The sequence below is a fragment of the Sinocyclocheilus anshuiensis genome, unplaced genomic scaffold (assembly GCF_001515605.1).
Source record: "Sinocyclocheilus anshuiensis isolate Anshui unplaced genomic scaffold, SAMN03320099.WGS_v1.1 scaffold627, whole genome shotgun sequence".
NCBI classification, from domain to species: Eukaryota; Metazoa; Chordata; class Actinopteri; order Cypriniformes; family Cyprinidae; genus Sinocyclocheilus; species Sinocyclocheilus anshuiensis.
The window spans coordinates 1,868,094-1,896,048 of NW_015549703.1; the positions used below are offsets into that span (position 1 = coordinate 1,868,094).

The 27,955-nt window shown below is 37.9% G+C and overlaps 1 protein-coding gene across 4 annotated transcripts in view; it reads right to left on the reverse strand.

The window, feature by feature from the left end:
* LOC107660616 (microtubule-associated protein 2-like) overlaps positions 1-27,955 on the reverse strand; it is a 118,973-nt gene that overhangs the window by 4,217 nt on the left and 86,801 nt on the right. For 2 of the 4 annotated variants that reach the window (XM_016449973.1, XM_016449976.1), the window contains 11 exons: positions 25,826-25,930; positions 22,802-22,876; positions 20,431-20,646; positions 14,055-16,781; positions 13,612-13,812; positions 13,063-13,200; positions 11,213-11,271; positions 10,310-10,495; positions 9,843-9,987; positions 9,175-9,231; positions 7,370-7,689 (listed from right to left, as the gene is read on the reverse strand). In XM_016449973.1, the coding sequence (XP_016305459.1) occupies positions 7,370-7,689; positions 9,175-9,231; positions 9,843-9,987; positions 10,310-10,495; positions 11,213-11,271; positions 13,063-13,200; positions 13,612-13,812; positions 14,055-16,781; positions 20,431-20,646; positions 22,802-22,876; positions 25,826-25,930 (4,229 nt within the window). The remainder of the gene's footprint in view (positions 1-7,369; positions 7,690-9,174; positions 9,232-9,842; positions 9,988-10,309; positions 10,496-11,212; positions 11,272-13,062; positions 13,201-13,611; positions 13,813-14,054; positions 16,782-20,430; positions 20,647-22,801; positions 22,877-25,825; positions 25,931-27,955) is intronic. The other 2 variants (XM_016449977.1, XM_016449975.1) reach the window with 2 other exon arrangements.

Consider the following 27,955-nt stretch of genomic DNA (forward strand, 5'->3'; position numbering starts at 1 on the left):
GGCGGTTTAGCCAATCACAACACACTGGGCTAGCTAACCAATCAGAGCCCATCGCCTATTTCTGAGGGCGGGGCTTCATAAAAACAGGAAAAGATCAGCCCTTTTCTCAGAGAAGGGACAGAGCGGTGTGGAATAAAGGTAAATTATGTGAAAAATAATGCGTTTTTTTTTTTAAACGAAGCATTAACTCATGTTAGACTGCATCCCATAAACACAATCAAGCCTAGAAAAAAAACAGTGAACCACCCCTTTAACCTAAACTAAACAGACAGCATAAGTAATGTTTGCTGGAAACCAAACCCATGACCTTGGCATTGCTGGCGTCCTGCTCTACACAGTGTGCTCATTATAGCTCTGTTGTAATAGTCACTCACAGTGACTGCTGCTGCGAGGGGAAGAAACAGCAAATCTGATTGAAGTACAGACATGAGTTAGGATGCTGCCTATGTAGGCAGCAGACAGCAAGGCAGCTCACTAGGATTTGGAACAAAACCCAAAAAGTACGTATAATACAGGAGACCTTGAAACCTAAAGAAAACAAGAGTGAGAAGCCACAAAGTTTGCTGCAGCTACTCCATGATACAGTCTGTTGAGCAAAACGGTAAATATCTAAATTAAATTTATAAATTAACATAATATTTCTCAAACAGAGATATATTGAAAAGAAGGGTTCATGATGTGTTGCCTTATTTTGATATGACTTCCATACAGTTGACACACAAGTGTTGATAGGTCAACATCAAACACCTGCATTACAGTCTACAAATATATACATTTGGCGTGTATATATTTTCACATGATGAACAACAAGAAGGGACTTCAGTTTTGTGTATTAGCCCAGGTTTTCCATATTATGTCTGATGTGTGTGTGTGTGCATCTATATTATGTTTGATTCTGCCATGGTAGGCATTTTGTCCTATCTGTAGCATTGAGCATCCAGTGCAGCAGAAATGTGCCCGGAAGTTGGAAATCTAGGACTCTCAGGTCCAGAAAGGAAGCAAAGGGACAAAAACCGTGGAGGTCTACTGGCTTTGGAAAAGAAGGAAAGACAGACATAGGGAGAGAGGGAGCAGTACATACATTGCCTCCACGAGGCGAATGCTTCAGATTATCCTTGGATCCGCACTTTGACTGTATGTGACTGAAGTCCAGCTTCTTGTTTAAAATTTGAATCTAGAAAAATACAAAGATATGTGGCTCTTTTAATGACGATGGAAACACACACACATTCATGCACACGCACATACAGACAGCTACTAGCCGTGCATTGGTGAGAAAGATCAGTATTAGGCGGTTATGACAACCTATAACCTGATCCCTGTGTCGATGTGCTCACAGCACCTGCAGCCAAAAATCAACCAGGCAATAGCCAGTCGATAAAAGTGAAGCACTGACGAAGCAACAAAGTTGAGCAGGTCAACTTCATGCAAATGTGCAGCAACACAATGCGGTGACTACCAATCCGCAGTGGAAAGAAATGTCAAACAGTGCAGAGATGTTGTGATTTAATCACTGTCAGCATGAACACCCCTTAAGGGTTAAACTGCCGCTGTACTCATTGTTGACACTCTTTCCAACAGTTAGACCCCCATATGCCGCATCAACACAAATAAGAAAAGCTTTGGTAACACTTTACTTGAAGGGGTGTGCATAAGACTGACATGACACCTTCATAATCATGACATGACACATGTCATGAATATGAAGGAGGTTTTATGCATGTTTATGACAACTGTCATTAAGTGTCATTCGCTCAGTTATGTAATTTTTAATGCAAAGATGACATTGTTTGAGATGTCTTTGTTATGGGCTATGGTTAGGGGTAAGGGTAGGGGTAGGGTTAGGTTAGGGTTAGGTCAAATAATGTCATATTTGCATTAAAAATGACATAACTGAGCGAATGACACTTAATGACAGTTGTCATAAACATGCATAAAAAACCTTCATATTCATGACATGTGTCATGTCATGATTATGAAGGTGTCATGTCAGTCTTATGCACACCCCTTCAAGTAAAGTGTAACCAAAGCTTTCACTGATTTTATGCTAATTAATGCTGAAAGTTTTTCCATTTAGTGGAAGCATCACACTGAAGGGCTGAATAGATGAACACTGAGGTAATTCCAGATAAACATTACAAATTTAATTAACTGTAGCATGTAAAACTCTCCCTCATCCTAACGCCTGCAAATGTCAGCTTGACTTCTTGTTGGGGTCCTGATTAGCAACATTTTCAAGAATCCCCAAGAGATCGAACTATTAAATATGGATTTTGCGAGTCACTCTACAAGTCTCACTAATTGGTGAGAAAACAGTATAATAACTTTTCATTTACATTTTAACATAATAGTGTATGTTAATCAAGACCAGTCAAAAAAAAAAACTAATAAATAATAAAACTAAAAGATAATAGATGCCTTTAAAATATATATAGTAAGTTTTATTTATAGAGCACATTTAAAATTCAGCGTTACACTGACCAAAGTGCTGAACAAAACCAATAATAAAATACAGTAAATTCTAAAATAAAGTAAAATTTAAAAAACAATAATAATAAAAAAAAATTGTAATAATATCGGCAATAACAACAGTTTCACATTCAATTAATAGGCTCTCCGGAAAGGCGAGAGTAATTAGCGGATCTGAGAGACTTCGGCGTTGAATGCAAATAAATAAGATCAGAAATATAAGATGGGGCTTGTCCATTAAGAGCTTTGAAAACAATAAGTAAAATCTTAAACTGAATTCTAAAAAAGACAGGAAGCCAATGAAGGGACGCTAAAACTGGAGAAATATGTTCATGTTTTTTGGTGCCGGTTAACAATCTAGCCGCCGCGTTCTGAACCATCTGCAGCCGTGCCAATGAAGATTGTGGAAGACCAACATATAACGAATTACAATAATCCAGGCGTGATGTGATAAAAGCATGAATGACTTTTTCCAGATCTTGAAAGGAAGTGTTGATTTAAGCTTAGAGATGATCCTCAGCTGATAATAACAATTTTTAACAACTGAGCTAATTTGTTTTTCAAGACAAAGCTCAGAGTCAAAGATAACACCTAGATTTTTTACATGAGACTTAACATATGGAGTGAGGTTTTCTAAGTTCCCAACAACAGAATTTCTAGTCTTAGAGGGACCAAAGAGAATCACCTCAGTTTTATCATTGTTGAGCTGCAGGAAGTTATTTGACATCCAGCATTTTATATCCTCAAGACAGTCGATGAGAGGCTGCAGAGAATCTCGAGATTTTAATGGAAGATACAGCTGAGAATCATCTGCATAAAAATGAAAAGAGATTTTATATTTCCTTATGATATTACCAAGTGGAAGCATATACAGATTAAAGAGTAATGGACACAAAATGGACCCCTGAGGGACCCCATAGAGAAGAGAGGCAGATGATGAGATAAACTGGCCAACAGACACTGAAAATGACCTGGATTTCAAAACGACTCAAACCAGCTAAGTGCCGTACCCTTTATGCCCACCCAATGTTCAAGGGATGACAGAAGGATATTATGATCAACTGTATCAAAGGCAGCACTAAGATCCAATAAAACCAAAACTGCATTATCACCAGAATCAACCGACAGTAGCAAATCATTCATCACTTTTAACAAAGCTGTTTCAGTACTGTGGTGGGTAGTGAAACCTGATTGAAAAGGTTCAAGTATATGAGTTGATTTTAAAAAAGGAAGTAATTGTGACAGGACAACTCTTTCCAGAACTTTTGAAAGAAATGGGAGTTTTGAAATAGGACGATAGTTATTCAAGCAATTAATATCGGCATTGGGTTTTTTAAGCAATGGCTGAACAACTGCATGCTTCAAAAACGCAGGGACAGTGCCAGAAACTAAGCAAGAATTAATAATTACTTGAATACTAGGACCAATGGTATGAAAAGCAACTTTAAAAAAGTCAGAGGGAACAGCATCATAAGTTGAGTTTGAAGATTTCGTCTGCATCACTAATTCCCTTAACTCAGAGAGAGACACCGGCTGAAAGCTGCACAAGGTAGCTGAAGAAACTGAACAGTCGACCAAAGAGCTAGAACAAAGACGAACAAATGAAGATTGAATGCCAGCAATCTTTTCAATAACAAATCTCAAAAATCTCTCACAAATATCTGGTGATTGTTCAACTTCATGTGAGATGCGAGGATTAATTATTGAATTTATAGTGCTAAATAAGACCTCAAAATCACAATCATTCTTAAAATGATACATTAAATGATAAAGTAGACATTATTATTAATTTTATCTGTAAAGTATATCTGTAAAGTAAAAAGATTTCAGATTTGTTTGAAAGAGAACAGATGCAAATATTCACTTAACACAGCTCTAGAGTTGATGCAGCTTTTAGATACTTTAGAATATGAATCTAATGAAAGGTTCTGACATTATTAAGCATGCACATGCTTTTCGAGTTTTCAGACTGTCCCTGTCCGCTTCAGTGGCCCTCAGTAGACATATTATGTCATTAAGGCACAGACAGGCACAGCACTCTTACCCAGTCTCACCCTTGGGCAAACACTGGCAGTGGCCGCCACATGCCCGGTCACTCAACCCTGAGATATTGTGGCTCATGTCACTGTCTCTTAGACCTGTTCCATGAGTGCCTATGCTGGGGAGACGCCCGCTGTCATCCAGGGGTGAGGGAGCATGTGGGCCCAGACAGATTCAGGCCATGGCAGAGGTCGCTCCTCAGGGTGTCCTGAGTGCCCTGAAATGAACTCCAAAGCCATTTTCACTAGATCATTCATCACAGTCTACAGGACTCAGGAGGACCAGACAAACTACTGACAAACTTAAAAAGTGACGATGATTGAATGGTTGATTTTCAGTATTTTTAGTCATTGCTTACAAGGGGTCACAATCTACATTTTTGTCTAAAATTACTTTTGTCACTTTTGTTTAGATTTTGTCTAAAATATCGAATAGATAAATTTATGTAGTTTTAACCTTTGTAATTAATTTTGAATAAAATTAATTGTAATTGCTATTGTACTTTTAAAATCAAGGTAGTTTACACTGTATTAGGTTAATATCACTGTTAATTATATTTAAAAAATAATTATGACTGTTCTGATAGGGGAAAAAAAACATTATTAACATACTAACATTATCTATTCACTCTCTGATCTTTAGAATTAATTTAGAATAAAATTAACTTTTTACTAATGTACTTTTAAATTCAACATGAAATCAAAGTTTTATACACTGTGTTAAAAAAATATAACTGATAAAATATATTTTGATGAAAAAACTCCACTAACATTATAAAGGACTTAACCGGACTTAAGTTAAGTCCTTAACTGGACATATAAAGGACTTAAAATATATTCTATAATATTATAATAATATTATAAAATAATACACCCTGAATAGAAATGTTATCAAATAAATTCTTCAAAAAACCTATTTAAAACATTTTTAAAAACATATAAATTATAATAATAGGCTATGTAAAGATTTTCCCAGTTTTCCCCAATACAATCATTTCATGATAGAAAAAGTCCAGCCCTGTCCAACATTTTTCCTTGTAATCTTAAACACTGTCTCTAACTCCACAAACAAACCAATTACTCCAATGTCACTTAAAGTCCTTCCCCATAGTTTCTCAATGCAGTCTCCCACCCCAGAAACCTCACAATCTCCCACTCCTCTGGCTGATGAAATTCTTTTCTCTGCACTGCTGCACTCTGCCACAAGCCAGACATAAACATGTCACTCCAACACGCAGCCTACACCCTGGTCATTACTGCAAGCTTGCATGAAATGCCCTAAAAACACAAGGGGTGTTTACATCACGAGCCTGTCCCCATCGTCCCAGCTGAACTCCATTCAACCCGGAAAACAAACCACCCTGGTGCATATCTGTATGTGCATTTATGTGTGTATTTAATTTTGAAGTTTCCACAATCCCAGAATGCAATCCAGTTGTTCTACAACCTACTTTACAATCCAAGAATTCCAAAACAGAGTTCTGTAATAGGCCAGTCTATCAAGCATTTCCCTAAGGGAAGCAAAATACTAAACACTGTCACACAAATATCACATTACTTATTTACTTAGGCAAAACTTAATGCCAGTTGATAGTATTAAAATGTACACTGAATAAAATTATAAACGCAACACTTTTGTTTTTGCCCCCATTTTTCATGAGCTGAACTCAAAGATCTAAGACTTTTTCTATGTACACAAAAGGCCTATTTCTCTCAAATATTGTTCACAAATCTGTCTAAATCTGTGTTAGTGAGCACTTCTCCTTTGCCGAGATAATCCATTCACCTCACAGGTGTGGCATATCAAGATGCTGATTAGACAACATGATTATTACACAGGTGTGCAAAAACAAAAGTGTTGCGTTTATAATTTTGTTCAGTATATATATTTCAATTTGAATTCATATTTAAACTACCGTTCAAAAGTTTGGGGTCAATATGATTTAATCTTTTGAAAAAGTCTATTTTTCTTAACAAGGCTGCATTTATTTGATCAAAAATACAATATTATTATATATATACTGTATATATATCAATGCATCCTTGATAAAAGTATTAATTTGTTTTAAAAAAATCTTACTGACCCACACTTCTGAATGTTGAATTAATGAAAAAACATTAATAATGCAACATAAAATGAAAAACATTGTGATAAATGATACATTTACTATATATCATGACTGTATAACTATAATGTACATTCTAATTAAGACTGTCAATTTAACAATTAATAACTTAAAAAAATATGTTTAAAAAATATGTAATTAATTGAATCTACCTGCCATATAATGTTTTTTTTATTAATATTTACTGACGGCACTAATATTAATTTATAAGAAATAACTAGCTATGGTCTGATGACAGGTAACATGAGTGATAATGTAATGTCATAATTTTGATAAAAAAATAAAGAGAAAATCAAATGAAATATTTTATGTAAAGAATGTTCTATCAAATGTTGCTAGTTTAGATATTAAAATGAATACATAATAGGAGGTAAAGTTTTGGAGCAAGTTTTGTTCCTTGTCATGAGAATAAATGCCATGTCATAAGAATACATTACCTTCTAGTCAGGCATGGAACAAGTCAATCTAAGACGAGTGAACTGGCCCAACAGCTATGTGCAGCCATTAGTATGCACACAGTGAATTGATACATGCAGACCACAAGGCAATAGTGATGAGTGCGAGACACAGTAAAACACACTTGAAAGGACAGTGTGCCCACAGGGGACAGAATCGACCCTGAAGGAGCAGAGCAACAGCAAGAAAGACAGATGGGGAGGGAAAAAGAGAGTGGATAGTTGGCTATTAGCATAAGCTGTGGTGAAATCAGGATGAATTGTGAGCATTTGAACTTGCCTGGCCCCCCTTGGGCTGGTACTTGATGTTGTCAATAGAACCGATCTTGGATTTGACGTTCTTGAGGTCAGGCAGTGGCTGGTTAATGATGCGCAGCTGTTTGGGTGTAGTCGCCGGGGATTTTGGAGGTGTTCGGATGATGGCCACTCTCTTTTCCTGGGACAACAGGCTGAGAGACTTGGGGGTGCCTGGAGTGTGGGGGGTGCCTGGAGTACGGCAGGAGTAGCTGGGAGGGGTTCCAGGGGTGATGGCTGTGGACCCGGGTGTGCGGGGTGTGGAGGTGCCACTGCGGGCCGAACGGGACCGAGCAGTCTCTACACCTTCAGTGGAAACACAAATGATCCGTTTAAATGCTAGAAATTAGGAAGTGCAACATCAGCAAACAAATGTGAAGATGACTTAAAATACATAAAAGATCAAATATACAGTGGAGTCCACTGGTAAAAATGCTCCTGTTTTGCTTTTTTTCTAATTTCATACTTTTTATTTCTTTCAAGTTTTATTACCAGCATTACAATTTAAGAGAAAACAACCGCAACAATGCATTAGATACTGAAACTTGTTTTCAGAAAGTTTGTTTTTTAATATACATTGATATACCATACAATTTTTTTAAGATATTATTTTTTTTATTCAGCAAGGATCCACGAAACTGATCGAAATTGACAGTAAAAATATTTTATAAAGTTACTTAACAAAAAAAAAATCAACTTAACTTTCATTAAAGAGCCCTGGAAAAAGCATCAACATTCCCACAAAAATATTAAGCAGCACAACTCTTTTCATTATTAATAATAAGAAATGTTTGTTGAGCACCAAATCAGCATATTAGAATGATTTCTCAAGGATCATGTGATATTTTAAAATACATTTAAATAGAAAATAGTTACTTTAAATGGTAATAATATTTCCAAATATTACTGTTTTTATTGTATTTTTGATCAAATACATGTGGACCTGCTGAGGATAAAAGGCTTCTTTCAAAAACCCAGAGACTACACATTTTTAAATAAATATTATTTATTTGTGATTTTTTCACTTGCTTTGTATAAATTACTATTTTTAATATAATTAAAAACTTACGCAATGTTGCTTCTCAAGCAAGTGTGTATTGTTTTAAAGATTTTTAGATCATTTTACTGGATAACAAGCGTGTTGCGTTTTTTTCAGGCTTTTGGTCCCCACTGTAGATGATGATGTATACAAACATTTTTGATGGACTTGAAATGGCACAAACACAGTGTAGAACAGTGTTTATACTCACATGCATAATGGAAAAGACAAGTGTAGACAAAAGTGGAGACAAAAAAGTGGAGACAAAAAATCCTTATGTATAACAGTGCCTATGAAAATTATTCACCCTTTTTGAATTAGTTACATGAGTGGAACATTGTGGTTTCAATGCTGTAACTAAATGTGCATTGGAGATGAATAACTTTTAAAGGGGTCATATGATGCGATTTCAAGTTTTTCTTTCTCTTTGGAGTGTTACAAGCTGTTCGTGACAGAGCACACCTCGCTTTTCAGACCGATGAGCTTTGTAAAAATCCATGCGTTTCAGAAAGGCGGGGCATAGAGGAGAAACAATAATGTACAGTGTGTGGAAAATAATTTGTTTTTTGAACCTTAAACCGCATAAACACATTTCATTACACCAAATACACCAAATAATGTTCTTTTTAGCAACATCATATGACCCCTTTAATGGCACTGTATTTTTATGGTGATTGTATCCCTGCACAGGACAGCAGGTATGAAAGACCGACAACAAACAGGGTGAAACATTAGGGACTGATACTCTATACCTGTCATACTATGAGACCTGCCTGTCCTGTGCTCTGCTTTGACTTCAGTACGGAACGCTACAGGAGCAGGGGAAGAGAGGAGTGAGTATATAGTGAGTATGAGTTAAAGAAAGTCCGTAGATATGGAAGCAGAGATTGAACGTGTCCTAAAATATATCCGAATATGTCCAAAAAGCTTTAAAGAAACACTTCAGATTCTTCAGGCACCTAAAAAAACTGTTTAGATTAGTGCTTCTTTCATAAATTTTGCAGTGCATACTGGCTTTTTGTGAAAGAATATGCAAATAAAAACCATGCAATATTGATAAAATGACTTATCAAATATAATAGTATAATCAAAATCAGTGATAAAGTCTGATCATTGTCAAATATTATTACATTATGTGGTTGTACTGTACTTGTATTTAAAAAATATATTTTTAATTTTATAAGCCACGTACGTTACTTCAGTATTGTGTTATAGATGTCAGGATGTGCATTAATAAATCTTGTTAAGTACAAAAAAAAGAGTAAGTTTCTTTGTCACAGTAATCTGTCTCAAACAAAATCAAATAAAAAAAATTCTGATTCAATAGAAATAAAAAAATCACTATTTTTATTTCTATCTATAGAGATAGAATCAATAAAAAAATATAGAGATTTTACAGGTGCATGAGAATGCCTCTTACATGTGGGCCTGCGTGGTGCTGTGGACCCAGAGCTGGTAATGGAAGTGGAGCTCTCCTCATGATCAGCCATGTGTGGGCGGCGAGTTAATATGGATGCTGGCCGTGGAAGGGATGACCTTTTCTCTGGGCTCCGAGAACCACCATCCTGAGGACAAAGTCATTAATCCTGTTAGAATCATGGTGAACTTATGGGATAGTTCATAGGAATGGGATAGTTCACCCCCGAATTAAAATTTACTCCCCCTCATGTCATTATTTGAAATTTAGCATTATTTCTTCCAATTAACTCAATGTTATGGAAAATACCTCTCTATAATTCATAACACTTCAACAAATCATGCAGATTTGCAACAACATGAGGTGAGAAAATCATAAATTTTAGGATGGCTTCCTCTTTGGAAAGTTCTAGATTAGTTAGTAATGTTCAGAAGCAAATAGTTTTCCAACACATCTTGCTCCCTGCTTACCTTTACAGCATATGAATTTAGCGATACTTGTGGGCCCGCTGAGGAAGGGCGGGGCTCATAAAGATCTGCCTCCACCAATGCGCTCCTTTTATTGGAGGAGCTGGCCGAGTTCGGCCGGGCTGGCAGCAAAGCCTCTGCCCGAATTTTAGAAGTGGGGATCTTTGTTAGTGTTGTGGGATTGGAGGTCTATGATGAGAGGAACACGGACAGATGAGCCATTCATGCACAGTGAAAATGAAACCAAAAACATGAGCAGAATGAATGAAAATCAGCATGGCAGCATGTTTAACCAAACGAAATGAGCAACATCTGACCACACATTTGGGGATACAAGGGCATTTACCAGAATGCAAAACCACTCAGGAATTAAAAATAAACAAGCATAAAAAGAAGACAACGTCTATTTTCTTTAATGTTGTATTAATACATGGACCATTAAACTGCTTGAGGGGGCACTATGTCTCAGTTTAAGGTTAAAAGAAATAAGGCAAAAAGGTCATGCAAACTTGTAAAACAAACACAAAACGGATATGAGATGCGATGAGCAGGCAATACAAAGAGTGGAAACCAGGGAGGCATCTGAGGTGCAAAGAGGCTATACTGTATGTACTGTATATATTGAATTCATTTCAATTCATCATTGGTACCACAAAAAATATGGCATAACTAATGACAAAACGAACAAGAGGACCGAGTGTAGTTGTCAATGTAATTTGATGTGTGACAAGTTCTGAAGTTGATTTTAAAAAAAGTTCCCCAAAATAGCCTTTCATTATTAATAATTGCTGTTATTTCTTAGTACTTGAGCTGATCACTAGTATATAGACTGGACTATCTATTGACAACCTATTTTAATTGGGATCATCATATTTGTATATGATTTAAATCTAATGTGATGCTTACAGATGCTCTGTCTCTGGAGTGCCTGGCCACACTGAAGGGCAGTCGACCATCTGCAGACACTGCAAAGATAAAGAGAAAAAGAGAGGCTGAGGATGATAAAGAGAAGAAATGCATACTGTGACCATGACCATTGAGTCATATGCTCTCCAATGAAAATAAAACAAACTGAACATTACACACAAGCAAATACACAGCAAATGCAAACTTGTATACAAAAGCAGCCACATGTGCTTCACATATAGTATGATTTTTCTTTAAAAAAAGCCTTTTTATACTTATTTTACACTTATTTTGTAAAACTGAAGTGTGCAATGTGACAGCTATGACTTGTCAAACAGATAGTCCTGCCTCAAACAGGAGTTATGTTGAGTTAATGTTGCTAAGTGAGCTGGTCAGATGATCCAACTAACAAAAGAAAATGTTCTGAAAGTGCCACAGAACCACAGTGTGTCAGGGATTCATCACAGTCACTGCAGTCACCAGCCAGGATAATCACCCGATCACAGTCACCTCAGTTCTGATCACCCGCACCTGCTGTCACCAATCAAGGCACACTACAAATACACACACATCACAGTCACTCACTGTCCGGTCTACCGTTCACTCCTATGGACTGTTCTGGCCTCTCTATACGATATTCTCCTAGAAAGACTTACCTTCTGGTTCTCCCGCGATCCTCCAACGACTCCTTGGAAGCTGTTCCACGATCTCCCACGAAACCGGCATCAGACACTCACCCTCAGAACTCAGATAAGAACCCTGGAATCATTCACTCTGTTGACACTCACCTGCCTTAACCTAACCCGTTCCACTCATCCACCTCTTCTATCAATAAACCATCCTGTCTTTCACTTACCCATTGTGTCTGGCCTTGCTTTATGACACAGTGTTTAACTTTTCAAGCAAATCAACATGCAAATTGCTTACTTGTAGTTGTCCCTGAATATTAAACTGGGATTTTTTGATTCACTTATGTTTTTAAGACTTAACCAACACCCGGTTATTTTTTTAAATGCCCAAGCCAAGGTACTTCTAATTGGGCTATTTAGGATCAAAAATGAAACCGACCATTACCCACAGCTAAATATTTTGTAGCTACTGGAAAGCTCTGCTCTGAAACTACTTGGCACAGAATAACAGAGAATTTGAAAATGAACTGTATTACATAAAAGGCTGTTCAGTAACATCTAATTGGGGCATTGCAGCAATGTATCAGATGTCCAACATAAATTCAAGCACAGTTCCCAGAAATCTAACAGTGGAACTTTATTATGGCGCAGCAAGTTCCTTTCCTCCAGATTTCTCTTAACGGAGTGCCCAGAACTCACTCAAACCACCAGTTGCCTTTGTTACCAGTGCAATTGGTCCCTGAATGTTGTATACAACTGAATAGAAATGTTACAAAAGGAGAGGAAATAGTGATTACTCTATGCTGCACCTCATAAACTGTCTAACACATTTAAGTCAAAAGGATATCCTTTAAAATTAACCCACAGACAAACACACAAAGTGATTGGATGCACCACATTTTCACAATATTCAATAAGCAGTGCCACTTTGAAAAGAAAACGAAGTGTGAATAAGCACAGAAACTGAGAGAACACATGCAGACAGCAAAAAGAAAGGTCAAGCTATAAGAAAATGAAAACATAAGCAAAACAATTGAATAAAACACCAGTGAGCCTCATTACAAACACTGAATGAACATACAACTTGCGTAACTTATACAATTTGCTATGTAAAATACATAAAAAGAAAAACAAATCAAATAGACAAGCATCACTCTTAAAGCAACATGCCAATGCCCATGTTTGCCAGCCACATTGCAAACAGCTTGTGACAGAGATCACCTGTGGGTTTCCGCTTAACACACGCGTGATGTTGGGTAGGCCTAGGGTGCCTTACGGTAGCCTTTAAAACACTCTTCCGGGAAGGAGAGCATGTCTGAATATCATATTTTTTTGTGAGCTCAGCCTTCTTAATCACAGCTACAAGAGGGAGACACAGAATCAAGGACAGGCACCACAGCAGTACAACTCAGGACGATAGGAGATACAGTCAAATAATGTTTCACTAAAACACTAATTTAACAAAGATGTAATGAAAAAAGCAAATGTGATGAAATTTAATTGAAATTCAGAATAATCTAACTACTGTAAAATCGCATGCACTTCATAGGTTTAGTTAAATCTGACACTGTTGTCTCAAAAATAATAATAAAATTAAAATAATACAAAGTTTTGGATTTTATACATGACATCTAATCACAGTGGAAATAAGCATTAAGATTTAAACATTCAATTTTGTTGAAAAATGTGAAGGGGAAATGTCATAATGAAAAAAAAAAAACAGAATATACAAACAAAACAAAACACAATGTCACTTCCAGCAACAAAAACCTTTTTTCTTCTTAATCTCATCCTTCTGGATGGGTACCGGCTCTTTGCGAACAGGTTTGCGTTCAGGGGTGGTGATTCGTCCTTTGGTCCTGCCGCCTTTAGCCCTCTGTTTCGCTGGTTTCTCCGCGGGTGGTTTCTTGACAGGGCTCATCACTCTCGGTAGAGGCTCAATTTTCTCTGTGGCCATGCTCTTATCATCATCTACAGAGTACATGAGGTGAAACAGGCAAGCTACTGTTATACCAGGCTGTAAACATGCATTTACTTGAAATCTAACATGGCCCTCACAGAAACGTAAAATTCTGTACTGCTGTATACTGGCAAGCCAACTAATATACAACTGTTACCTAAAAAGATAGAAAACAAGTTAACTTCAAGACAATTCTGAAAGGTTTCGTCATTTGCTGAGCAAATTTCATGCAAAACAGATATTAAAATCACACCTTGAGTATCCACCCAGGAGCTGTCTAAGATGGAGTCATCAATGGTAGTTTCATCTTTGTAGTCATCATAGCTTTGGGTTGGGGCCTCACTCTCTGGTACTTCTATCTCTTTAGCTGGACATACAGGAGGCTCAACAGGCTCTGGAACATCTATAGCTTCCTCCAAACTGGGAGCCTCCATCTCTACTTCCTGTGCCATTTCCACAGACTCCTCCTCCTCTTCTTCCTCTTGGAGGAGCTGTTGATGTTCCTTCTCAAGTGGAGCTGAGAAGCGTACACTGTGTCCAGAGACTTCGCTCTCATCAATGGTCTGCACTACTGTAATAAAGTCATCTTCCACTGTCACTACTGACTCAATCGCAGCTCTAGGCTCAGCAGTGTCTTCTGCAGCTTTGGCCCCTTCCAAGATTTCCTCATCTTCCACTTCTTCTTTCTCAACCAGTTTTTCCTCCTCTTTTTCAACCACAACCTCATCTGGTTCAGTTGTATCTACCACCGGCTTCTCTTCCACATTAAGTGCTGGTTTTGGTTCTGGCATGACCTCATCAGGCTCCTCAGCAAGCTCCACCTCTTCCTCTACTTCTTGAGTTACTGTGGTGTCAAGAGGAGCCTCGTCTGTCTTGGAAGGAGCTGGCTGAGGTTTCTCCTCAGCAACTTTCTCTTTGAGGGGCTGTACTGAGTCTTTCTGCTTTACCTCCTGCTCAGAAGGTCTCTCCTCTCTAAAATATTTCTCAAAAGACCCAACAGGAGATAATCTATTAGGATCTGTTTTAAGAGCTTCTTTCTCACCTGGTGATCTAGGTTTTTCAGTGTCACTAACATGCATTTTCTCCTCATCGGTAGCACTTTCTACAGAAGATGCTGGGGATGGTCTGATGGGCCGAGCAATTCTGTCCTTTGCAGCTCCAGTGAGTTGGTATACATCCTCTGCATCTACCTCTTCATAAGCTTCCTGATGCACAAGGTCTGGTTTATTCTTCACCTTCTCCCTGAGTTCCTGGAGCTCCCGTTCCTCCTCTACACTCAAAGGTCGGTCCTCCATCTCCAATTTGCGAATTTGCCTCTCATAGTCAGCTATTTCAGCTTCGGTTTCAGCTGCAAGTTTGGAACCTGCATCAAGATCAGGCTTTGCGTCTTCCATAGTTACCGTCACCTTCGGCGTGATAAAGGTTTCAGCTTGTTTGTCTAACTGTCCTTTCTCATTATCAGGTAAAGTTGGACTCTTAGTTTCTTCCAAATGTTCAGTCTTCAAAAGATCAGACTCCTCTTGCTTAGTCTGTACAGGAGGTTTTTCAGAAGGTGTACTTTCAATTTCAAAGGATTCTTCATTCTTCTGCTTTTCTTCTTCTGGTTTTGCCTGTGGCTTAACAACCTCTGTTGGTTTCAGATCTTCAGTCGATGGACACTCCTGTTGTCCAAATGCAACAAGACCAGTTTCCTTCTCCTCTGATATCACAGTGTTGAAGATTTGAGGAGATGAGTCCATTGGACTGTGCACATCCGCAGGCGACGGCATGGGACCAGAGTATTCACTAAAAACACAATATCCTTGCTCCTCCAACTGCATTTCTCTCTTTGTAGCCATCTGGCCCTGGTCACCTTTGAACAAATGTGCAAAAGAATCACTTACTAGAGAAGACATGTCCATTGGGACAGACTTCCTTCTCATAATCTCTGGGTCAGTGTTGTCAGATGTCAACCTTGATCGAGTACCTGCCAAGTCCAGCATTTCAGGCAAGTCTGGGGCCATGACGGTGCCGTTCTTATAACAGCTCTTAGCTTGGACAGGGGATTCTGGAGACTCTGACTGTGGACTTGTCTTTACATCAGTGACTGTTGCCTGGGGAGGTGAAGATGATGGAGTTGTGGTAGAGGCAGTTGTCTCCAGGATCAGTGGTGGAAACTGAGGGAGCTTCTCTACTGAGGGAGTGGTGACAGGAAGGTAATCGGCAGATTCGTCAAGGCTTCCACTAGTATGAGACATGATGTCAGTGGCTAACGGAGAGAAGTTTCTTGGACGTCCTTGGGCATCACCATGATCCATTGCACCAATGCTAATATTTAAAGAGTAACTTCGTTGCTCTAGTGCCAGTTTTCCAGGAGACAGTCTGCAGTCATCTCTTCTGTCTACAGGTAAAGCAGTGTGTAGTGTGTCTGGGCTACTGTTCGGAAGATCTGGTTGGACTTCCAAAGAGTGTGTTTGGGCCAAGGTGCTGTAACTGATTTCAGGAAGTGGTAGGTCACCAACAGAGTCCTTCTGTTCTTCTGATTTAGTACTCAGTTCATAATACCCTTCTCCTTGAGACCCGGAGGCATCTGTCTTAATTGTAGTGGTCTCAAAATAAGCAGACATCCCAGATTTGTCCTTCATGTCCCCCTCTGTTGTTATTTCCATTTGTTTGTCTTCAATTTGCGCTGGTTTGACCTCATGGATATTGCTGGAGTCACATGTTTCGGTTGAAGGCTGTTTCACAGCACCACTTTGTACATCAGGCTTTTCAGTTGGAGTCTCGCAAGGTTCTTTGGCATGACCCTGGTCACTTGGAGGCACTTCAAAATCCTCCATGGGGCATGTTCGAGCAAAGGGGCTTTCTGGCATATCTGTGTCTCTGCCAAGGCTCTGGTAAGATGGGAGTTCATCATCTAGATGCATTGCAGATTCAGTGAAGTCCATGCCAATGGGATCTGTCCTTTCACTGTCTGGTCGCTCTGCTTCCATCTTCACAGCTGAAAGCAAATCTCAAGTAGTCTGCATTGTATAGTATTATTAATCATTCAAAGTACAATATGTTTGCCAGGCCAACCACCCACAAACAGGCAAAGCTCTTCGTCAAATGAACGTCCACTTTCAAATAGCAGCAGCCGATGAGACACACATACCAATTCAGTGATGGAGTGATGGCATGGATATGACAGGACCAGCATGCAGACCCAGAACATTTAATGTTGCGTGGATGAGGTCCAGAAAATGAGGATGAAATATCCAAGGAAGTGGACCGAACACGATACTGACATCATTACACCAGCAGCAAGATGGAATAGCTGATCTAAAAACTTCTGCCAAATACATATTCAGAGATTATGGAAAATGAATAGTGATTTTCATATAACCAGATATTACACATACACATGTGGCTATAATTGCCTTAAATTGATGCTGAAATAATACAGGGTTTTTAATTATTCAAAATTGTTTTGCATTTTGCATAATAAAAGGAATAAAAAACACTTATGTAACCATGTGAAATGACAACGCTTTGGAAAAAATAAAATAAAATGAAAATGAAACACAATTTACATTAAATCAACAAGCTTAGCTTTTCAAAAGCCTTTGAAAATGAAGCATAACACAATATCACAATATCACAAAAACAGAGGATTCTCATAGAATCCCACAGGTGTTTGTTGGAGCATGCAGCAAAAATCACCCACAAACTGGCAATGTAACTGGCAAATAAAAATTAACTGAGCAATGGATAAAAATATATGGAAGCGGTCGACCTGGCAGCAGTAGCATCAATAGAGAAACAAGCAGTAAATTTCAGAAAAAGCTTAATCAGATAGCTAGCAGATGGCAGCTGCTCTGGGAAAAGCTTTAAGTAGAAAGACATTGACAGACAGACACACAGCTCTGGCCACAGAAGCTGGTCACCATCAAGCCTGTGTTGCCTTGCAGCATCAGCAGATAGAGGAGATATCTGAGCCATCCACCCACATTCCCTCAGAAAGCTTTCACGATGCTTTCACTTTGCTTTTTTTTTTGTTGTTGTTGTTGGGAGAGAGAAACATGCAGGTTGTGAGAAGGATGGACACACCTTCTGCAGGGCTTTCTTGCCCCCCTGCTTCCTCAGCTCTCCCATTAGTGGCCTCGTCGGCAGCAGTAGCTGCCTGTGTGTGAACCTCAGCCTGCAGACCGGGCAGAGCCTGGGCCTCGCCTATGACCTCTGCCCGCTCTAGGAGCTCAGATGGGGGTTCCTGCTCAGGCTCCTCCCCACTCCACTGCTCCTCCTCCTCCTGGTGGGACACTTTCAGCTCTATCAGTTATGAGGACATATCTAATGCAGTTTATGGCTTTTGTAAAATGTATATGTGGAGTTTTCTCTGACCTTGAGTATATGAAGTAGTGGTAGATAGAGGTGAATAAGGAAGATGTTCATGCACATCAAACAAGATTCTTGATTCTGATCAAAAATCTGATTCTGCACATACTGTACTTGTTTTAGATTTTTATTTTTAAAATAAACAGAGGTAGCTGATTCTTTTCTCACAATTACAAAGAACCATTTTTAGTAATATATTTGACTAAAAAACAATCAGTTTTAATCACTCCGCTTGTCTGTTTTACTCAACTGACATACATCAGTTGATTTCACTTTGGCTTCGTTTAGAATAATTTTCATTAGAAGAGCAAAATGAAACAGAATACTGGCCATATTGTGGCTAAAATGAAACTGGTTTTCAGAACTGCTACCTACATCCAATAAAATCATGCTGATATTCAACAGAAAACCAATCTTGCTTCTGTGATAGTGCTTAAATCAGTTTTTCAGACAATATGCAATGGCAGTTGGTTCCCTACAGGCTGAAAAAATAAAAATTCTAAAAACTCTAAAGAACCAGATTATTAATTTCCAAATATGTACCTCTCAGTTACATTATTAATGCTTATTTCAAAAGTTTATGACAAATAGTCTACATCAGCTCCTTCATTTCTTCAATTTTATTCTTGAACATGAAAATATGACTTGCACACAACACACTTGCACACAATGCTGTGAGCATCTGCATTGTCTCTGTTAACTGAGACTGAACGAAACGAACAGCGACATAATAATGCCAGTCAGGGAGTTATTGAGATGTCAGTATGAATGTAAAACCGGGGATGCAGAATTCTTGTTCAGCAACAAAGCTTATGATGTAGTTCCTTCTCAGAGAGAGAGAGAGGGAGACAGAGAGAAAGAGAGATAAGGAACAGCAACAGTCTCTGCTGGGAGCCAGGCTAGATATGGAGACACAGACCACACCAGGTCATATCTCAGCAGGATGCTGCAGTGGAACGAGGGATGAGAGAAGAGAGAGTGCATGAGGGAGAGAAAAAGGGAGAGGAGGACAAATGGCAGCAAACTCAATGTCAAAAGTTTTAAGGGATTTAATGATTCTAATTCCACTTAATGATCCCGTTAATGGATTATTTTAGTACTTTTAAGGAAGCAACACAACCTACTTTTAAAACTAAAAGTATTAATGAAATAAAATAAAATAAAATAAAATAAAATAAATGTGAAAAATAAATTAAAGCTGAATAGAAATATAAAAAACTAATAAAAATGGCCAAAGCATGTAACAAAACTAAAATTAATAAGCTAATTCAAAATATGATTAAATAATATAACAGTATATCAATAATACTAAAATAACACTGCTTTAACTACATGTTGTCAGATTAGTCAGTAATCTCAAGCAATAATCATACATAACTCATGAACAGTTTTCAGTTTATTTCGAATTGGACATAAATGAGAGTTTTTCACTGATTCATTATTGTCTACTGATTCTCATCAAATTCAATTTAGATTGCAAGCTCATAGCTTAGCCAAAATGAAGCAATAAAGAAAAAAAAATGGTTCTACTATTTTCTAAGTTCTTGATCACCAACCCTAGTTAAATTGGAAACACAACCCACAGTGTAGAAATCGTTTTGGTGCTGAAAGTGATTAAGTCTTTCTTCACTGATGCAATAAGGTCAGAGATGCTTGTGTGTGTGTGTGGGTCACCATGTGAAGAGCTGAAAGTCTTCCTGTGATCTACAGCATGTGTACATCAGCAGGTTGGAGAAATGTGAGGGGCCTGTTGAGACGCATGAGTACATTTTGGGCCTGATGGGGACAATCAAAAATACAAATGGACAGACAGGCTAACATACGGTCGGACAGATGCAGAGACAAGAAGACGGCAAACAGGCAAAGGAGGAAATGTGCACAGCATGCACAAATGTCCTGCTGATGCTGCAAGTCATTTGGATTTCATTTTCAGAGTCAATGATTTTCCTCCTTTCCACCATAGCAGCGGGAATTTTGCCTAAAAACACAAAAACGCTCGTGCCTTTTTACTGCACGGCACAAAAGTTGTGCAAAATCCAAATGACTTGCAATGAACAAGGTACAAAAACAGATACCACCCCCACAAGACACGCTTCGGTCAGAGTGGGCACGACACAACGGAGACAAAAGACAGGAAGAGGCAGACCAGAGAGAGAGCGAGAGTGAGAGAGAGGGAGGTGTTGATGCTGAGCTAAAGAAAGAAGTGGAAGGAAAGAGAGAGAAAAAGAAGGAGGAGGGGAGGAGAGAATGGCAGAGAGGAACCATGCGAGGTTCACCTTCGATCTGTCTAAACGCGGCGGCCTGCCCTGGGGGGCGAGAGCCAGAGCGCGTCCACTCTGGGCTGAATAAAGGGTGCTCATAGTATTCCTCGTCAGAGTGGTAGGGGTCATCCTCAGGCACAGACACTGAGATGGAGGGGGCGAGGAACTTGCACCTCTCGCGAGAATTTTGGAAGCGGCGGAGAGGACCTGCTTCCTCCTCATCCCCTACATCTACAAATAGACACAAGGAAAAGAACTGCAGGGAAATCTGGACAAAGAGACAGAGACAAAGAGACAGAGAGGAAAAGGAAGGAAGCTAGAAAGGGCGGAGCAAGTAAGGGAGGAAAAAGGAACAAGTGAAAGATAGAACGTAAAAAAGGAGGTGAATAAGAATATGCTAAAATTGAGAAGGGAAGGGAGGAGATAAAGAGAGAGAGACAGAGAGAGAGGGGGAGAATAAGGAGCTAAAAAAAGTCAGGTGGAAAGAAATAAAACAAGATAGGAGTATGTGTACGAAAAAAAGACACAGACACACACAACACAAACACACAGTGTCGAGAAACACAAAGTGTGACTGTAGCGGTGCTATGCCATAACCAGAGTCTGAACATTGTAGAGGTTTGTCTGAAAGTGAGAAAGATCTAAAGCAGATGAAACTGCATCAATATTAAGTTTCTGCTTAAAGTCAACATGAATTTTACTTTTGTAATGTGAAATATTTGAGTGAAACATTATATAACTAGCAAAATAATAATAGGGATGCACAAATAGTTTGATAAGTGAGTGCCAGTAAGTCGATAATTATTTTCCTCTTAGCCGATAATTGGCCAATAGAAAAATTCCATATTATATTGCATAAAAAATAGAAAATAAAACACTCAAGAAATAAATAGTATTCATTTAACATAATTCTGTTAAATAAGTTGAATGTTGTTTATTGCCATATCAGTTTCATAGGCTATTTCATAACCGATACAGATTCAACATTCACTAAATTCAAGCGTAACACTTTATTTTAAGGTGTCCTTGTTATACATGTTTCATGTACTTACTATTATAACAACAATAAATTATGCATAATTACATGCAACTAACCCTAAACCAAACCCTAATCCTAACCATATAGTAAGTACATGTAGTTAACTGATATTTCTCAGTACATAAATGTATAATTACACTGTGACAAGGACACCTTAAAATAAAGTGTAAATATTTGTATATCATTTTAACTTTAAATGAGCATAGATGACAGCAAAGTTAAAATGACTCTACGTAAAAATAGGTGGAAATGTGCATATATAATTAAATAGTCAATTACATATACAATACAGACCCACACTTTACAAAAAAAAAAAACGGGAATATCAGACAAAACTGATGATGACAATATATTCATCCCTGATTAAAATTATTTTGGCCAAGATGACATCAGCCACAAAGGAAAGTTGTTCAAAAGTTGAGAAAGTTATGCACAATAATACCAGGGACATGTATTAAATAATGAGTACATTTGGATTTCATGTTGACTTTAAGTATGAGCTTAATGACTGCATTTGGCATAGCTTCTCCTGAAGGCTGTTAGTGATTGTGTTAATGACATTAATGTTTAGTTTAGTATCTTCAGAGAGTGATCTGAGCATGGCATGGACCTACCACAGGCAGTACAGACAGACACAGTCAAAATGACGAACGAGCACAAGCCTACAACATCAACAGCATCTACGACACAACATGCAAAACTAAAGACAAGGACGCACAGAGGAACTGAGAAAGGTTTGGAGCAATCAACAGATCTGGTTTTGGAGAGAGGATGAGCAGGCATCCTGAATGCCACACAGTTTCAGCAACAGCCTGGAAACATGAGCTGCTGGTGAGACAGCGCAGCATTCAGTTCAAGGTTCAAGGCTTTCATGCAGAGTGGAGTCAAGATCCATGGTTGGGTGGGGTATAAGAAGAGGTTGAGTTTGATTGGTTAGGAGAACTGGAAAGGGGTTGTGTCACTTTGGCGTGAGTTTTTGATCAAGATAAGCTCCCGGAGTTAGCAATGATGAAGATGAGCCCATGTTTAAGAGCTGGAGATGCTGGATGAGGAAGAGGAGGTCGACTTGAATGATGTCAACAATGGAGGCAAAGTTGATCCTGCAAACACAACTCCATCAAACGTTGGACCGGCCCCACAAATCAGTGGAGCGTGGGGGTCTGTAGGGCACTGTGACAGGGGTGAAATCAGCCTGGAAGGGGTGGGACTAGCAGGCGTCCCCAAATAGAACACCTTCATTCAAGCCAGGGTCAGAAGGCGACCGGAATACTCATGGGAAAAAAGGTGTTCAAGTTCTTTCAGTGTGTTTCTCACCTCTCTCCATACACACAAGAAGCATGACCCTACCTTGATCCAAAGGCCCAAAATGCTCTGCTGCTGGGGACGGAGGAGGTGAGGGCGGCAGGTTTGCAGAGTCCTCCACTGCAAACAAACAGAAGAAAAGAAGAAGAGATCAAGACAATGTTCAAGATCAGATCAACACATTTACAGTTCGGGCGTCCCATTGTGTGTCTGTTATAAAACCAACTGAACTGCCTACAGAGAAAGAATTTTAAGGCAACATACAGTAGGAGGTTTGAAGTAAAGTTCTAAGGTTCTTCAAATTCTAAGAAAATGATGCATGTGTCCTTCATGAAGAAGATGAAAAACATCTATCCAAGATGGCAGACAAAGCAAGAGAAATATTGATTATAACTAAACTAAACAATAATACTAAAAAGTACATACTTTTTTTTAACTTAATTAATTAATAACCTGATTCTTTCCCTCAATATTTATGTGCCATGTATTTTAATGCTTACTAGAGTATCATATCATGATGAGCTTAGTGAACTACTGAAAACAAACACCATTCAAAGTTTGGGGTCTGTCTTTAATATTAAGATGCATTAAATTGCTCAAAAGTCACAGTAAAAACATTTCTAATATTGCAAAATATTATTTTCTATTTTAAATAAATGCTAAATGTATCATAATTTCCACAAAAGTATTAAGCAGCACAACTCTTTTCAACATTAATAATCATTAGAATGATTTCTGAAGGACCATGTGGCACTGAGTAACTGCTGCTGAGAAATGGGGCCAAACTTTAAAACAGTTATTGTACATAAAGTAAGCAAGGTTTTGGAATATGAGTCTACAAATATGAGTTTGGTCTTTTTTTGGCCTTTAAATAGTAACTATAGTAAAGAACAGACAGGTAATGATAATCAGAAGTAGAGGGATCTAGATCAGGAAATGCAAGCCAACTCTGATCAGACATTTTCTTAATTTTAAGTATGCAAAATTTCTGTAAATGCCCACGCAAGAAAGATAAACCCTGTGAAACCCAGTGGGCATGTTTTAACAAGGAAAAATAGATTCATTGTATGTTAAAATGCAATTAGCTTGTATTAGCTTATAAAGGGACTCCAAGGGGCAAGCAGTTTAATAACAATAGATTTAAATGTAAAATCCCCCCACCCACCCAAAAGAAATAAATGGGGTTGTGTGTGCGAGAGAGTTATTTCTAAGGATATGCTGAGCAGAGAGGAGTCAGAGCTCAGGATTGGAATGCTGAATACTTTGCCGTCTCTAATCCTTTGAGCTCTTCTGACAGACTGACTCAACATCAAGCGTGTTAGTGCAGAAATCATTATCTAATTTTGCTGACTAATTCCAGCACAGCAAGTGGAAACTTAGAGCTATAGATTTGATTTCATTTTTCCTTTTTCTTTGAAGTCTGACAATGAAGCATCTGAACATTTTGAACTGAATTTGTAATGGGAAAAAAGGATAACCTCAAGTTCATGTTCATGTGTGCCATTATATGTACTGTTTGTACTATTTTAGCTTTCTAATGATGTGAACAATTATGCATCATCACATACAGCCCTTCAATAAGTAAATTCACAACCTAATGTCACCAGCATACTGCACAGTCCTCATAAAGTCACTGTCAAAACACTGAAACTGACATACAGTAGCAACACATGCTCACAAATGAACTTTCAAAACCAAGAAAGCTCAGATAAAACCACAGCACAAAAGACATGCAGCACAACCACAGAAACCAGGAAACAAAAGTCAACTTTTACTATGACCAGGCAGCCATTAAAGACAGAGAGGGCTAAAGGTTCACCCTAATGCCCTGCGTTGGCACACACAGAGAGATAGCCAGGGGCGGGTGGGTACAGAAATCAAGCAGAGAGGAGCTGGGACAAGCCAGCTGTCAGGGCAGATATGCCATTATAAAGGAAGAGCAAGTGCCCTGCTGATGCTTTCCACAGCTTTGATCAGTTTTCACACAGAACGAGGAACGGACACACAGAACAACAGAGATAGGGAAGCAAAAATAAAACTTATTTGAGTGCTGTCTCTCCATGTTGTGTTTGACAAACATGAAAAGATGTAAACATTTAAAGGAACAGTTCATCTGAAAATGAAAATTAACTAAAACTCTTGACATATGCACTAGCTCACCTACTGTAGCGTACAGTATGTTACGTAGTGATGTCTGATTCATGAAGGGTTATTATTTTAAGTTCATGACATAAAGCTATTGTATAGTTTTAGAAGACTTACAATGTAGCGCACAAGACAACTAGACTACTTTTCTTATACGTTTAATGTTTTTTTTTTGCATCCTTTCTGAAACTTAAAAGCAACAGTTTCCAATAACTATTAAAGTACAATACTGTTCAAAGGTTACAGTAAAATACAGTTAAACAGTAATATTATGACATATTACAAATTAAAATATCTACTAATAACTACAACTACTATTCTACTTTAATATATTTTAACATGTAATTTGATGGCAAAGCTGAATTTTCAGCATCCATTACTTCAGTCTTCAGTGTCACATGATCCTTGAAAAGTCATTCTAATATCATTCTAACATCATTCTAATATCTAATCATTCTATTACTGTCACTTTAATTAATCCTTGCTGAATAAACAATTTTTTTTACTGGCCCCAAACACTTGAACAGTAGTGTACATACATGCACAAACTGTACATTATTCAGATTTCTCCTTTTATGTTCCAATAAAGAAAGAAATATGGTGTAGTAAATGGTGACAATTAAACTTTTTAGGTGAATTATTACCTTAAAGTGTAAAATAAATCACAAAGACTCACTACCCAGAATTATATAATTATAAACAGCAAAAAATATGTGTGACCAGTGTCTGTACACTTTGCTAACAGCCTCCTGGAAGCACCTCCGAGAAGGAATTCAATAAAAAATAAAAATCCTTACTGTTCCCACTGCCTTCCATTTTTATCTCCTCATCTCTGCATGTCTCATCAATGCAATAAAGTCCTTCAAGAGCAGGCCTGAGTGTGGCCAACCTCCAGTATCTCAGGAGGCTCTCCTGCAGGCCTACCTGATGGCAGCCTGACGGCAGTGTCCGGATGCAGCTCCTGCTCTCCCTTCAGTACCGCTACCGCTTCGGCCGTAACCTCCTGCACGATCCGCGCTGATACTTGCTCTGTGCAACACATACACATACACACACACATCAACACACGCCCACATGAGCAAGTTCACGGGCAAATATTCACACTTATTTTCTGAATCAATCCAGACAAGATTTCTTCACTTCTTATGTTATAATAGACCACTTTTTAATAAATCAAACAATTCCAGCAGTCCAATTCCAACAATTCCAGTTAAGGGCTGTAAAGAGCTCTGAGCCAATGAGAATGAGACTGTATTACATTGTGAGCACACTATCAGACAGCTGTGCACACATGTGGTGGCCCACACACTGTCCCACACACAATTAAAAGAATAGTTCACCCAAAAATGGAAATTCTGTCATTAATTACTCACCCTCATGTCATTCCAAACCTGTAAGAACTTCGTTCATCTTCGGAACACAAATTAAGATATTTTTGATTAAATTAGGTTATTAATTAAGTAAAAGGAGAAGAATTGTTGAAAAAAGTTGTTATTTTTGTTTTCTTTGTGCACAAAAAGTATTCTCGTAGCTTCCTAAAATTACGTTTGAACCATTGATGTCACATGGACTATTTTAATGATGTCCTTACTACGTTTCTGTGCGTTGATCGTGGTAATATCATTGCAGCCTATGGAGGGTCAGAAAGCTCAAGGATTTCATCAAAAATATCTTAATTTGTGTTCCGAAGATGAACGAAGGTCTTATGGGTTTGGAACATCATGAGGGTAAATAATTAATGACAGAATTTCCATTTTTGGGTGAACTATCCCTTTAAGGTCTTTATTGGTGTTAGTAAAAAAATATCAAATGGTTTGAAACAATATTAATAAAAACAATCACAGAGACTTCCCATAAACAAACACAGAGCATAAACAACTCTAAGTGTTTCATTTCTACTCTTATAGTAACATTCAAATGTTTGATGTCAGATTTTTAAATGCTTTCGAAAGAAGCCTTTTATTCTCACCAAGGACACATTTATTTGATCACAAATACAGTAAAAATAGTAATATTGTGAAATATTATTACAATTTAGAATAATTGTTTTCTATTTTAACACAAAAAGTAATTAATTCCGGTGATGGCAAAACTGAATTTTCAGCAGCCAGTGTCAGAATCGTACACATGCTGATTTGGTGCTAAATATTTCTTAATATCAACATTGAAAATAGGGGTTGACCGATATGTGTTTTTTAGGGCAGATGTCAATACCGATTATTACAGATCAAGTAGACCAATAACTAATATTTTAAACAATATAGAAGTCTGGTGTAAAAATGAAAATGTCAAAATTAAGAATAACAAAGTCTCTGACAAAAAAATGTTTTAAATGCTCTTAAATTAATTTATCGGCAAATCAGTTTTGATAATGAAAGGTACGGATAACCATAAAAATGCCTTATATCTGCGCCCATAATCGGCTGGGCCGATAATCGGTCGACCACTAACTGAAAACAAATGTGCTGCTTAACGTTTTTGTGTAAACTGTGATACATTTTTCAGGTTTGTTTGATTAATGGAAAGTTGAAAAACAGCATTTATTTGAAATACAAATCTTTTGTAACATTATAAATGTCTTTACTGTCAATTTTGATCAATTTAATATAACCCTGTTGAATAAAATAATTAATTTCTTTTAAAAAAGGATCTTACTATCCCCAAATATATCGAAGGCAGTGTATGTGGCCTAATAAAGCAAAATAATCCTTACAGAGACAAATGAGCACTTCAATATAGCCCCAAATATTACAGTCTCATTACTGCTGCTTTTATGTCTTACTCATTTTCCTAAGCAGAGAGACAAATTTACAGTGACATATAATTTATCAATGAAGCTAAAAATGCTGCTCAATGTGACAATCACAGCCAATCAAAAACATGTTTGATGTTTAATATTAAAGAGATTAAAAGAGATTATAAAGAGATTCTTTAAAGAGATTTCACTGTGGGTGGAGATACCCAGCACAACGATATAAAGTACTAAAAACCAAATGGCCGATAAAACATCCTGTTGATCATTGCTTCCAGCAATCACAGCTTATTAAGACAAGA